Source organism: Syngnathus floridae, chromosome 18, assembly GCF_059516105.1.
Source record: "Syngnathus floridae isolate MCC-2025c chromosome 18, RoL_Sflo_1.0, whole genome shotgun sequence".
In the NCBI taxonomy this organism is placed as follows: Eukaryota; Metazoa; Chordata; class Actinopteri; order Syngnathiformes; family Syngnathidae; genus Syngnathus; species Syngnathus floridae.
The window spans coordinates 10,214,548-10,228,141 of record NC_142430.1 but is presented as its reverse complement, the minus strand read 5'-3'; the positions used below and the strand labels follow the sequence as shown (position 1 = coordinate 10,228,141).

Here is a 13,594-nt window from a genome sequence, read left to right as displayed (position 1 = left end):
ACGTAAATAAACTATCAGTCTCGCTACTTTCTTTCATCTGAAATAACGTTTTGTGGAATTATATGGAACATTTGGGAATGAATCTTGAAATTCCGACATGTCTTGAATGCAGCATTTGTACTACTTCCTCCAGTCTCGCGCAAACTCACATCGTTGTAGAATGCGGATTTCTATGCTAACTTTACTAGCTAGCCCCTTTTGCTAAAAACAAGCTCTTAGCTGGCACTTTTACCAGGGTTAAGATGTCTAAAACGCACCCGATACCCCCATTATCCTCATCAGGGACTACCGGTGGTCATTCGTCGTCCTCGTCGTCTTCGTCCGCTGGGGGCTCGACATCTCCCGCAACCGTGTTGAACGTTCAGCCCGAAAAACCCCAACACTACACGTACGTAATGTTAGCCTATTAGCTATCATAAGCTAGCTCAAATGTACACAAACTCACGTGCGATCAGCTTTGCATACTGTACTTAAGACTCAGTTGTATCATTTTACAAAATGCTTCTCAAACAAGATTCTCTTTTGAGTTTAACTACGCTTGCAAATCGCGATTAACTTGCAGACAACAAAATTGTCTTTTATTGATGGATTAGTCTTGAATGCAACATGAAAGTATTTCAGCCCGAAAGAGCAGAAAATATGCGACTAGAGTATGGAATGGGGGGGGGGGGCTGTATTAATGAAATGAATGATAGCTTTCTAACCATGAACTTGTGTCCCGTGTGATGCGTTTTTTAGATATCTCAAGGAATTCCGAACGGAGCAGTGTCCCCTCTTCGTACAGCATAAATGTACACAACACCGGCCTTTTTCCTGTTTCCACTGGCACTTCTTGAACCAAAGGCGTCGCAGGCCCGTGAGAAAACGGGACGGAACATTCAACTACAGTCCAGATGTCTACTGTACCAAATATGACGAGGGAACGGGAACCTGTCCTGATGGAGATGAGTAAGGGGAAAACAAACACATTTGGTCGAATGATTCCTGACGACAACATTTGTTCAGGATACAAAGGACAATTGTAAAAGCGGCTGATGTATCGTTAGCTCTATATTATCATCTGAAAGCCGCCCTTCACTCACATGTATTTTCTTCCATACAGTAAAATAGTGGACTAAAGAAATGGAAATGCGTTGTGCTGAAGAAATGCTAACAAAGCACTTTTAGGAAACAATTCCAACTTTACATTTCAATTCATGCACCGTGATAAATGTCCTCTCCAGGTGTGCATTTTTACATCGGACAGCTGGAGACACGGAACGAAGGTATCACCTCCGCTACTATAAGACGGGATCTTGCATTCACGAAACGGATACAAAAGGCCACTGCAGCAAAAACGGCTGCCATTGTGCTTTTGCGCACGGTTCACACGACTTGCGCAGCCCTGTGTATGATGTCAGGTGTGGAAAATTATCTCAAAGGTTCAATCATCCTCTTAAGTAAGATACCGGAGTTTACGTTGCATCTGTCGACAGGGAAGCGCAGGTCATTGAGTGTCAAGGTGGCGCGGGGCCCTCCGAAGGAGCCGCGGGAGATCTGCAGTCGGGCCAGGCGGCGAGTACGGCGCTCATCGAGAAGATTCTGAGCGAGGAACCGCGTTGGCAAGGTACAGCGAACGGAAATGTCGACAGCCGCGCGTATTTCTGATGCTCTCCCATTTTCTCATCTCCTCAGATAACAACTACGTACTGTCCCACTACAAGACAGAGCTGTGCAAGAAGCCGCCGCGCTTGTGTCGTCAAGGTTACGCCTGCCCGTATTATCATAACAGCAAAGACAGGCGGCGCAGCCCACATAAGCACAAATACAGGTGCGTTCGAATGACTTTTGTCAGCCGACGCTCGGCTTGAAGAGCGTGCTCGACTCACCGTTAACGCCCGCAGGGCTTTGCCTTGTCCGGCTGTCAAACTAAGCGAGGAGTGGGGCGATCCCAGCAAATGCGAGTGCGCCGAGGGATGTCAATATTGCCACACGAGAACAGAACAACAGTTCCATCCTGAGGTGCCTTTCCGAATCAGAGCTGAACTTTTGGGAAAAGCCAGACTTGTGACGGTTGAACTTTTTCCACGCAGATTTACAAGTCCACAAAGTGTAATGACATGCAACAGTGCGGCAGCTGTCCTCGAGGACCCTTTTGCGCTTTTGCTCATGTTGAAAGTAAGCCCACCGCCGCACATCACCGGTTTCAAAAACCTACTCATCTGACTTCAAATTTGAAATCCACTCCAGAAGCTTTTGTCTTCGAGGAGTCCTTCTCCTCCCCCAGATCCCCCCCGCCGCTCTGTCTCCCGCAACTCGGTCCCGTGGAGGAGCTTGCAGACTCCAGAGGACACAATAAGGGCCCGGCTCATGGCTCTGATCCCTTCTCGCCCCCTGCCGGGTCGCATGTTGCTGAGCGAAGCCTGCTGGGTAGTGTGCTAAGTTTGTGTGAGGACATGAGGGGAGCAGCTGAGCCTTTGTCCCCTTGGGCTGGTGAAGGAGGCTATGGCAGGGCGCCTGGATTTGAGAGGGAGGATCAGGTGAGATGAATGAAAGTGGGACTCACGTGATGGGGAAAATGAAGCTTCAAATTTGCTTGATGAATCAATGGCACGCTTGGAGGAGCCACAAAATGCAATCAATGGTTCATGAAGCAAATTTGAAGTCGGAGCATGCATGCATGCATGGATAAAGACATATTTTTGTTCAGGCGAAACAAAGAAGCTTTGCGCTGGAGCAGCGCAGCAGGGAAGTGACATCGGCCCCAAGCAGTAAACAGGTAGATTTTCCGCCCTCTGACTTTTTGATGTCACTCACACACGCACACTCAGTTGAACTCTATTCTATCCCCTTCAGGATCTACTGGTTTTTCTGCCAGTAGGCAGCCCTTTAAGCCTGTCTTCCAGCATCCCCTCCAGTCTGGCGGCAACCCCGCCAAGCCCCGCCCCCCTCGGACCACCAAGCGTGGCATCAGGCATGAACGCCAACGCCTTGCCCTTCTATCCCACCAGTGAGACTGTGGAGTCGGTTGTCGGTATGTCCAGATGTAGTCCTTTTCTTTTTTTTTTTTTTTTTGAAGGATTCAAATCATCGTTGTGCCGCTGTGGTCTTTGATGCAGAGTCGGCGCTGGATGATCTTGACCTGAATGATTTTGGTGCTTCAGCATTGGAGAGTAGTTCAAGTTTGCCGCGGGTGGGAATGAGGCCAGGTAATTGCGTAACATCTCCAAAAGCAATGCTTGAAAGCAGCGATATCATCTCAATTGTGTTTTGGTAGGTGGGAACCGGCTTCAGAGTTCTGCCCCAGTCAACATCCCGGGATCCTTTAGCGCACCAGCTCCTTTTAGCTCTCCTTCGCCGTCCCCGCCGATCAGACCCCGCGCGTCCCCATTCTTCTCCACTCAGCTCTCCCAACCTGGCCAACAAGAGAGCCCCTTCCTGGGCCCATCTCATAGCTCCTTAGGTTCGTGGCGCTTCACTCGTGCAACTGCAGCCATGATGTATGTGTGTGAGCGACCCTCCCACATTCCATCTCTGCTTTGTAGGTCTCAATGGTATGAGCAGTAACATCTGGGAGCACTTCCCCTCAGGGCAGGGCTCCCCTGGCACCCCCCCTGCCTTGATGCCCTCCGGCCCCTGCACAGAGACGTCCAGGCTCAAACAGGAACTCGAGGAGGCTCACAGGGCGCTGAAGCAGTGGGGACACAGCTGGAAACACACAGCTCAGGTAGGCCAGAGTTCATCCTTTCTCTTCGCGGTCAAGCAGGAGCAGCACAGTGAACCGAATTGACAAATAGCTCACCGACACCGTCCTGCAGTCGTGGGCCACGCTGAAAGCAGACGCTGAGGAGTCACGTGCCCTCGCGGTACGCTTGGCCGCGGAGGCCGAGAGATCCAGGCATTGTGAGGAGGAGGTGCAGAGACAATCTTCTCTCCTGGAGGAAGCGCTGGAGACCCTGAGGAGTGGAGACAACCCCCACCTATCATTACACCAGCTCCAGATGCTCCACAGACTTCCTTTGGAATCCATCCTCAGTCTGCAGGCACAACTCTCCAGCTGCTTACACACCGTGGAACAGGTAATAAATAGCTCACCAGATCATTTGGGTTCTATTTGTACGTACATTTCCCCGCTGTGGGATGAATAAAGTTCTATCTATCATCACGATGCTTCTCTCCCGACCGAGGTGGTGTACAAGAAGCAGAGGCAGTGTTGCGTGTCATGTGGAGAGCAGGGCTCCGTCTCCCTGCCCTGCGGCCATGGACTACATTGCGAGAGCTGCTCGACAACCACCACGTGCCCCCTTTGTCCTGAAGCCACGCTGGAGCAGAAGCAGCAACAACAGCAGCTCTCTTGACCCTTGGGACCAGTCGAACCACCGCGCCGTGGAAATTCCACATGGCTCAGTCCTGATTCCTCAACTACCAGCCGTGGCAGACTTTGTCCAGGTTCTTTGTTTTTACTGCAACAAATGATTCCTGACAGGTGACCATTTTATGAGGTGTACAGTGAACTCTCGCAAAAATCCATACGTTTTTCACATCTACCCCCCAAAACTTTCTAATTGCCCAAAGATACCACCAGATGGTGATAAAGCACTTTTTGCCCCCCACCGTGCAAGGCTACGTAGGAAGCTTCGCTCCTCAACATTATAATAACGATGCATTTGATTTACAAGGCGCCTTTCAAGGTCGCCGTACAAACCTAAAATAGCATACACAATTCAAAGAAACCAAGCTGGCACCAAAGCAATATTTCTATTTCAGACATGGCTGCAAAACAGCAAATAGGTGGGGTTTCCCCACTCAATCTCAAATGCGGGGGTTCACTGTACTCACAGTGAATTCTATGTCCAGTCATACCAGGGGGAACACCAGTATTAGTATATTGGAATAGCTATCGCTCATGACCAGCAACACTGTCCTCTACACATACTGTAGGCTTGCTTGCTTGCTTGCTTGATGTGTGATGATTACCATCATTTCGCAATTTGGAATTTCTTTTCTGCTTTAGAAGGATATGTGGCCACATTTTGGTCCATATCAACAACAGGCAAAAAGAGAAGAATGATTACGGCGGCGCTTTATAAAGGGAAGCATTAGCATTTATTTTTTTGCCAACAAATTTCATAAAGGCTAACTTGAGGCATGTCGACTTTTATACATTTTTGACATTGTTTCTGTCCAAATCGCATCATTTTACAATGATTATTGAAATGGATGGATGACTAAGCAGCCATTTTTATATCTTAACCAATTGACAAGTCTTACTAAAGTGATGTGCGACAGACAGTAAACCCTCAAGGGTGCATGTAAATTGTACATGATATAGCTACAGCCAAAGGGGTCAACATATCGCAGGTCTAGGTTAGATTGAATTTCTTTTTATTAGCAAAAAAAAAGAAAAAATAGAACATCGAGGAGCAAAGTAAAAAAAAAAAAAAAATGATGGACAACTGGCAGCCTCTGTTAAAGCACTCAGGTTTCTCTAAGAGGAATGCATGTGAACACAATCAAGTTAAATATACTCAGTCGACTTGTGTCGTCTTTTAAATGACATTTTTTATTTCATAACTTTTCACTTTGTCTCAATGACACACATTTGTCTTCATACCTGCCATTTGTCATTGTTGACATTTCATTTAACATATTCTGTTCAATGACATCATATTTGATTGCACTGATTAGAAAAAGCATTAGCATTAGTTGATTTTCATCTTTTACCAGTGTTTCATTGTAAATGGATTTAGTTCAATAAAGCAAATTGTATATTTTTAAATGAAAAGCAAGCCTTTGTGTGTCATGGTTGACTTTGCTCCCTGGACTGTTTCTCTCTTTGTCTTCTTTTCTTTACGAAGGCTTGTATTTCTCGCTCGCCTTTTCTGGACTCCAACATCTTCAGGATGTTGTCTGGGAATACACACACACACACACGAGTAGACGCTAACACAGTTGTGCTACTGTAGGAGCCTCATCTCATGTTTGTTATGAATGTTATTTGACCTCCAACCACTAAGGGGCAGTCTATTCAGTTTTTACTTACCTGAGCCATATGTGGGCGGGGCCCCAGATAGAAATGGACAGGTGTGACTGATTTAGCAGAAGGAACCATTTTTCGTTATGTACTGGAGCATTTTTTGACGGTTATAAAATATAGGTGCGAGAGGACGTTTGAATGGACGTTGGATCTTCAAAAAGCGGCCAATGTGACATATCTTCATACAAAGCGAAAGAGCTCGACCGTACCGTTAGGTTTTGGATGCATGAGAGGTAGACGTATTTGAGCCGGGACGGCATCGGGATGAAAGCCCGGTCCGTCTATTTCTTCCCCTCCTTTTGCAACTCCAGGTATGTCTTTAAGGGAGAGGAAGGCTTCCCCTTCAAAGTCATCCGTTCTCAAGATGTCATGATCCAGAACCGTCACGACCAGGCAGGCACCAGGAGCCTGGCACTGATCCAGTCCAACCAGGCTGTTCATTGATGAGGAAAGGCTGTGAGTTCAAGAGCTAGAAGAAATCATCCCAGCAAAACTGACAACGCCAAAACTCACAACTCAAAGGCTTCATCAAAGAGCGGATTAAGATCGCAGCTTTTTATCTGAGTGCAGCGAGGTTCCACAAGCGGGAAGGTGTGGTACGGCTCCAGACATAAGCGCACGTATGGATCACTTGAACCTGTGGATCGTTGCATAAAATGATGATTGTGAAAAGGAAAATGGGAGGACCTTTCTGCTGCATTTTTACCATTGGAATCCATTGGTAGGAGGTTGACTGCATTCAAAACCTCAACTCTGAGCCTTTGGTCTGATCTTCTGTAGGAGGTTAGAAGAGTGACTGCGCCGTATTTCTCGCCGGCAACCACTCTCTTACGGCAGAAAGATGAGGAATAGTTTGAAAGAAGCCGCATTCAAAATATAACGACATCTCGAGGCATCTGACCTGCTCCCATATTTTCCCTTGGAGGAACTTGTCCACAAGCTGGTGACTGCTGAGAGAGTGATGAGTCAGGTAGGCCTTGAGAGTCTGAAAGCAGAACAAGTCATTAATTGTAGTCTGAAATGTGTTCCACTATGACACCTCCTCACCTTGTACTCATCCGAGTGGAGTATTTTCAACGGAAGGCCGTTCCCCTCGCCGTGGAAGCATTGCTCCAAGCACTGGAGGACATTTTATTCGTTCCAATTGAATCCAAATGTGCAAATACGGACTGACTGACCGACCCACCGACCTGCAGCGTGTACAGCAGCCTGTGACAGAACACCATGAGCCCATCTTGCTGCGAATGCTCGGCAGCCATCTGGCGGAGGATCTTCACCGAGTTGTTCCACAAAGGAGTCAGGAGGCTGTTGAAGTTCTCTTCAACCAAGTTTTCATTCATGTAATGCAGTTCTTTTTCCAGATAGCGCATAAGAGGAGTTGTGGCCTGAAAATCACAAGACATTATGGAATTGTGCTACACAAACACAAGTACTGTCCTTACATCTTGGCTGGACTTGGACGGAATCCGGCTTCTGGTTGACATTCCCCTGACATGAGTCTCGATGTCTGTATTCAACTGAAAAGACAAAAACATGACGAACCCTCCCAAAAAAAAAGAGGCTCTTGCGCACATGTGGAGCACCCACGGTTTTGCTCAGCGTGTCCAAAGCAGAGCGGATCTCCCGGCCGAGGATGCCCTGCGCTTGCTGCACCTGCGACGGCAGCGTGTTTTGGAACTGACTTTCCCCGATGACGTGTTGGATGCGGTCCTGAAGCCCCGCCCAATTCAGGTTGACGGGAAGGCGCGTCAAGACAGTGCGCAGGTACTCCAAATCGTTCACCACAACACACAGCTTTGAGAAGGAGGAAGAACTAGAATGTACATTTCCTTTGATAAGTGGTGGAGCTAGTGCTAATCCCCCCCCCACCCCGCCCTCACCATGTTAATGGCGCTTTCGTGGTCCGAGTTCTCTGAGAGCATCCTGACTCTGGCTTTCAGACTATGACAGTAGGTCACCACAATCTTGCAAACATCCTGCAGAAAATAAAGCAACACAAACAGTCCAGTTGTAACATTTTCACAAGGAAAGCTGAAATGCATCAATTCTGCCCATACAAAAGGACTGATTTCAACAACATATTGTTTTCAATTGTCAACAATGGATCTCCTATAAATATGAATGACATATTCAAGTCCAAATAAGGTCTCAAAGTCAGCTAAATCTTTCCGTTTCTTTTGCAGCATGTTTGCTATTTAACAAATGAGAAGTGATTTGAAATTGACTGACCTCTGTGATTTTGACCATGAGCATAAACGCCTCCTCAGGGTCAGGCCAGGACATCTGCTCCCAAAGGTCACACACAGGCTGGATACAAGCAACCAGGTCCACTGCTGACGAACTGTGTTTTACCGGCACGGCACCCGAGTGCAGAGGCTGGAGCTGGGGGTCATCCGTATTTAAAAGGTGACGTATCAAAAAACAACACAAGCGGTAGATGAGTCGATGATACCTTGTCGACCTTCACGGCCCTCTCCACCCTGTCCATCGTGGTGTTGAACATCTGCTTGAGCCAGTAAGGCTGCGCCTCTCTGAAGCTCACGTGAAAGTTTGTCAGCTTCAGTAAACCCCTGAAATGAAACATTGGCTTGTATGGAAATGATGCAGTAGCTGCAGCATTTACTATTTGAAAATCAAATCTGGCATCTGCGTGGCAATTCCGTGATGCAACTGACCTTTTCTGTAAGAAGGCCTTTTCTTTGTGAATGGCTTGCAGGCTCAGGTAAAGTGGAAACAGGCTGTTGGCTAGACTCTGATCAATGTGACCTTCCGTTTGCGATAAGGTTTCTCTGACCTCTGTAGCAACCTACGGAAATGAGAACAGTCAGCAGGGTGACGCCAAATAAACCTTTTCTGTCCCACTTACCAGCGAGTCCAGCTTCTCGTAGACTGCAGTGAACACGTCCACTTGCACCGCGCTGTATGTTTGCCGAAAAAATAGTGCTTTATTCCGACAGCGATCGACTATAGCCGCGCGACAAATATATTTCCACCAAATCTACAATGGACCTGACAAATGTTCGATTCCAGACATCCTTGTTGAGTTTTATGTCGTCGCGTACTTCGTCAATCAACCTGGACAAGGCGCTGATGATCTCTGACAGCTCCTGTGTGAGGGAGGGCAAGACAATTCATTCAGATCCAGTACAAGAGCTAAATGACAATATGAAGCAAAAAAAGAATCTGATTCAGATTTTGAGAAAGGAAAAAGGCTTACCTTGGTCATTGGCTGGTGCAGCCCTTTTTTGTTGGTAAACCACTCCTGTGTGCCTGTCTGTTAGAAGAAATCAGTCGAAAATCAATGGATTAATAATCTTGTTTCTTTTTTATGTATGACATTGTTATCGTTCCACACCTGTACGGCATCAGCCACCTCATCGTGCAGTTCAAAATCAGCCGGGTTCATTTTCTGAAATGGCTTTGTCTTACAGATCTGGACTAAGATTCTGCAATGACAAACATTTGTTGGCTGGGCAGGATCGGATGATGCAACAGCAATTTGTATACCTGAGCAACGTGTGTAAATTCGGAGTGGCGCTTGGTGTTGGCGGGAAAATGTCTCTGTATTTTGACACCAGATGGAGACCGTAATGCAAGAAACTGTGAAGGGAGTCGCCGAGTTCTTGTTTCTGTTGACGGCATGAAATCCAGTATGAAATGTCATCCTTCAATTCGAAAAGACAATCATTGTACCTGTTGCTGTGGCAACTCGTGTTCCTGTTGATGCCAGCGATACTCCACGCAAGTCAGCTGTTGTAGCAGCAGCGACGAGTCCACCTCTACGCTTTGATAAAGTTTACTGTACGCAACCCACTTCCTGTCACCAAGACACACGACGTTGAAAGTCATGAAACGGAAGATTTTCAGTTTTACTGGCGGAGCTAGGATTTGGGGGATCCAAGCATATTTCAGGGTGGCAATGTTTCTCCATTTTAATACGCCTGTGAGCAACCAACCTTTGCTTCTGTGATGATTTGGGTGAAAAGATCTTTTCTACGTAGGTATATTGAGTGCTGCTTACTTACGCCAGATCTTGCAGAAAAGGTGAGAGGTCAGTCTGTGTAGCATAGTGCTCCAAGAGAGTTTGAGCTTCACCACACAATTCCCCTTTCCATGGAGTGGAAGTCTAAAAGCAAGCAATCAAACCAGATGTGGCATCTGCGATCATTTGAAAGCGAATGGAAACAGGCTTTACCTTTTGCTTGGAAATGTAAGACAGAACAAAGTGTTGCAGGATTCCACAGTAGTTGATGTAAGCGTTTCGACCCGGGCTCAGCGCGTCATCTCTCTGCCGGTCGGTCACATGACACAATACGATGGCTATCAAGAACGAATAATGGTCCCTAAGGGTGGTGTGCTCAATTGAATCGAATGGATTATTTTGTTTGCGGCCAATCGTATACATCAACAATTGTTGGTGAGTATCGGTACCAGGTATCGGTACTCGCCGTACCGTTTTATGGATGAATTTGAGGTTCAGGTGACATCGGCCTCGATCAGGGTACGTCTCCGTTCTGGGCTCCAGAATGTACCAGTCGTCCTCAGTACAATGGAGGTCCTGAAATGAAATCATTTGTCAAGTGAGGCCAAAAGAGATAGGGAAACGTACACCACCTGAAGTTTGATGACAATTTTCCCCAGAAAGTCATCAGTTCCTTTTTCCTTTTTGACCTCCTTTATAATTCTGAGAAAAAAGCAAAATGGTTTTTCCATTTGATTGAATTTTCAGGCGTGAGTTGTCAACCGAGTACGCTACCTGCTTAAACTTGAAAAGGTAGTTGTGATCTCCTCAAGTTTTTGACTGAGTGACACCTCCTCATCTTTATCCCTGCAACAAGGATGAGGTGATTTGAGCTTTTTTTGTTTGTTTTCAACTGAACAAAGCAACAAGTGGTCTTTTTATTTTTTCATACCACATCTCAAGGTGAAAGCTGGCACCCGCGATGTCTTCAAACTCCCTGAGTTAAAAAAAAAGAAAAGAAACAAAACTGAATCACACAGGAAGTAAGGTTCTTCTACGAAGCAATGCAGTGAAGTCTCACAGTAGAAATGTCTCGTTCCAAATTGGATTGAGAGTCTGCTTCTTGATGTGGGTCTGATAAATTTTATCGGCCGACACGGCATCCTTGACCACATATTTGGAGGCCTTGACTCTGGAACGCCGTGTACGCCTCTCTTCTTCGTCCTCCAGTATGCTCAGCAAGCAGTATGGGTCACTTAAACCTGGCCAAGGAGAGATGTTTTGATGACAGCATAGTGTGATGCAAAAACACCTTTGGTTTGGCTTGACTTCCTCTTTAAATGCCGTAAGATGGCGTGTGAACTCACCACTAATATCTTTTCCCAGAATTCCTCTGGCTTCCTTTACAGTGGCCATTAGGCAATAGACAGGCCGCTGGAAATTTCAAACTACAATTCAGTTGTGAATAGAAACTTCAAAATAACAAGAAATGGCAGCAAAGAATTTTCTTTTTTTTAATGTAGTCTGGCGATTTCTCACCTCTGAGTTTTGTACTTTCTCCATCAGAGATTTGTGCTCAGATTCTGTCATTGTGAGAGCCTGGTAAAAAAAGTCATTTTTTAAAAATAGTTTTGTGCACTTATGGAGTCATTTTAGGACAAAACGACAGAACACTTCATCTGAAAGCCGGGTGTGAGTAATAATAATGGTCACCTCTTTGATATATTGATGAAGTTGGCTATCGGCAAAGACCTCAGTTGCTGCCACTTTTCCCATCTTATGTGCAATGGTGTACAACAACTCCTTATACAGAGGGTTGAGCTTGAAACAGAAGCAAAAGCAACAAATCTTTGAATATTAAAATGCACAGTTCAGTCACAAATGACATACCTCCACCTGTTTGATGTGACGGGCTTTCTCTTCGGGGTTTTCCTCATCTTTAAAATCCTGAAAGGTAAACAGGCACATCAAAGAAATAGCTGGACACTATTGAAATTGTGGTGTTGTTGTTGTTGTTTTTTTTAGCGTGCTCACCCTCCTGTATCGTATCTTTCTTGTCTGGCCCAGTTTACGCGCATGGCCCGGCGAATACTAGCAAGGACAAAATCATTTTAAAAAGGCACTGGAATGGCGGAATTGATATTGCACAGCGAGCGCTGTTACAACAAATGTTTCCTAACGCTTTTACCTGCTTGATGCTTGAAAAGCCACCATTCTGTAAAATAGGATACAAGGAGGACTATTCAAATATAGGACGTCATAATTGAAGCGTCAACATATGTATTGCTATATTTGCGCTCAACTAGGAAGATTTTTTTTATCTTTTAATCAGAGCATCTGTTGCAAACTTCCTTTTTGGGCAGATTATGAAACTGAAAGTGAGGCAACAATGAGCTGACAATATTCAACAAAGAGAAAGAGTCAAGTCCAATTTATCAACCAACATTTCAGAAATATCTATATTTATGTTTTATGTGTCGTACTAGAAATAGACTGCTTCCGCTCTGCATCATCTGATCAGAACTCACATCCTAAAATAAAAGTGATTCATAGTGTCAAAAAAGATGCCATCCACAAGCAAAGAAAGTCTATTTTTGTCTGTGAGAAAATGCCTTTAAAGAACAAACACGAACTGTCAAGCCAATTCGATTAGAAATCTGGAGATGGCACAGAAAAAAGCGCTTGCTAAAAAGGAATTTACAGTCTGAATATTTGTGATGCATTATGAGACTGGTTGGAAGATCTATTTCAATGTACTTACTACATGTGTTTTTTATAAATATTGTTTTAGCTAGTAACTCAGATTTTGATATTTCAAATGATGTCCAATTTTTGCATCATTGAAATTTTGCACCTTTTTTACACTGGTAAATCCACTTTGTACACTTTTACACAAAATGTACCCCTCTTTGCTCTTTATAATATATTGTCCACAGTGCACCGAAGTACTGAAATAACTTGTAGTTTTGGAAGAATGACTATTATTATATCTCGATTCACAGACTTGCATTTTTGACCGACCGCAGTGAACAATAACGATTCTTACGTGTTCAGGTGTTTTGAGTAGATGGCCCACTGAGCTGATGGTCTCCCTTTGACTTGACATTGATGAGCTGCCAGTGTGTCCTGCATGCACGAGTGACAATACATGAGCAAGGTTTTTGACAAAACTGCCACGCAGGAAGTCATCACTTCCTGTAAAAATGTGCTAGCACATATGACTGTGTCTGAATGTGTTTCATGTTTGTGTGGGAAAACACAATCATATTTTCCTCCGTGTTGAAAGCAAATCCCATACCACGGAAGGCATAAGAATCACACTTTTGGGATGCAAAATGTCAGCTGCTCTGCAGAGAAGGCCATCAACAGTCATAGTTGTGTGGAAACGCCGTTGTTAATGTTCTATCGGGTTGTGGGCCTCTCCAGTTAAGTTCCTTGCATAGCCCATTAGAATGAATGATGATGATAATAATGATGAAGATAAATAAAGAAATGTTTAGACAACCATTTGGATCCCTGAGGAAAGTCTTATCAGTGCATAGGGTAGCCAGGCAAGAATAATTTTTGTTGTAAGTAAATTTTTCTAGATTTCTTTTCCAGTATTTGGCAAATTTTAT

General features: G+C 45.2%; 2 protein-coding genes across 2 annotated transcripts; one reads left to right on the top strand and one right to left on the bottom strand.

Moving 5' to 3' along the window:
• Positions 1 to 27: 27 nt before the first annotated feature.
• unk (unk zinc finger) lies at positions 28 to 5,764 on the top strand. Its single transcript, XM_088360413.1, has 15 exons — positions 28 to 388; positions 739 to 948; positions 1,224 to 1,400; positions 1,476 to 1,606; positions 1,675 to 1,810; positions 1,884 to 2,001; positions 2,073 to 2,157; positions 2,230 to 2,519; positions 2,690 to 2,758; positions 2,836 to 3,013; positions 3,099 to 3,188; positions 3,257 to 3,442; positions 3,525 to 3,706; positions 3,798 to 4,058; positions 4,167 to 5,764. Exons 1-15 carry the CDS (start codon positions 243 to 245, stop codon positions 4,335 to 4,337), a joined length of 2,430 nt encoding a protein of 809 aa, XP_088216539.1. The 5' UTR covers positions 28 to 242; the 3' UTR covers positions 4,338 to 5,764.
• Positions 5,525 to 13,083, bottom strand: unc13d (unc-13 homolog D (C. elegans)). The gene is made up of 33 exons (XM_088360412.1): positions 13,024 to 13,083; positions 12,166 to 12,192; positions 12,012 to 12,068; positions 11,868 to 11,924; positions 11,691 to 11,798; positions 11,517 to 11,576; positions 11,345 to 11,411; positions 11,059 to 11,239; positions 10,930 to 10,974; positions 10,773 to 10,844; positions 10,631 to 10,700; positions 10,470 to 10,574; positions 10,212 to 10,304; positions 10,042 to 10,142; positions 9,710 to 9,833; positions 9,524 to 9,645; positions 9,372 to 9,462; positions 9,234 to 9,290; positions 9,026 to 9,123; positions 8,883 to 8,934; positions 8,692 to 8,822; positions 8,469 to 8,586; positions 8,246 to 8,398; positions 7,897 to 7,992; positions 7,604 to 7,810; positions 7,459 to 7,533; positions 7,207 to 7,401; positions 7,064 to 7,135; positions 6,918 to 7,001; positions 6,723 to 6,843; positions 6,530 to 6,653; positions 6,226 to 6,449; positions 5,525 to 5,889 (listed from the first exon to the last, which is right to left on the bottom strand). The coding sequence occupies exons 1-33, from the start codon at positions 13,081 to 13,083 to the stop codon at positions 5,780 to 5,782; spliced, it is 3,357 nt and encodes a 1,118-aa protein (XP_088216538.1). The 3' UTR covers positions 5,525 to 5,779.
• Between the last annotated feature and the right edge of the window lie 511 nt (positions 13,084 to 13,594).

Excerpts from the sequence above, each read along its gene's own strand:
- unk (XM_088360413.1), top strand. The coding sequence starts at position 243 with ATGTCTAAAACGCACCCGATACCCCCATTATCCTCATCAGGGACTACC. Across the intron at positions 3,443-3,524 it reads CCCATCTCATAGCTCCTTAG|GTCTCAATGGTATGAGCAGT; the intron begins GTTCGTGGCGCT and ends TCTGCTTTGTAG. Across the intron at positions 4,059-4,166 it reads GCTTACACACCGTGGAACAG|GTGGTGTACAAGAAGCAGAG; the intron begins GTAATAAATAGC and ends CTCCCGACCGAG.
- unc13d (XM_088360412.1), bottom strand. The coding sequence starts at position 13,083 with ATGTCAAGTCAAAGGGAGACCATCAGCTCAGTGGGCCATCTACTCAAA. Across the intron at positions 10,975-11,058 it reads TGGAACGAGACATTTCTACT|GGAGTTTGAAGACATCGCGG; the intron begins GTGAGACTTCAC and ends TTTTTAACTCAG. Across the intron at positions 7,402-7,458 it reads CGTCCAAGTCCAGCCAAGAT|GCCACAACTCCTCTTATGCG; the intron begins GTAAGGACAGTA and ends TGTGATTTTCAG.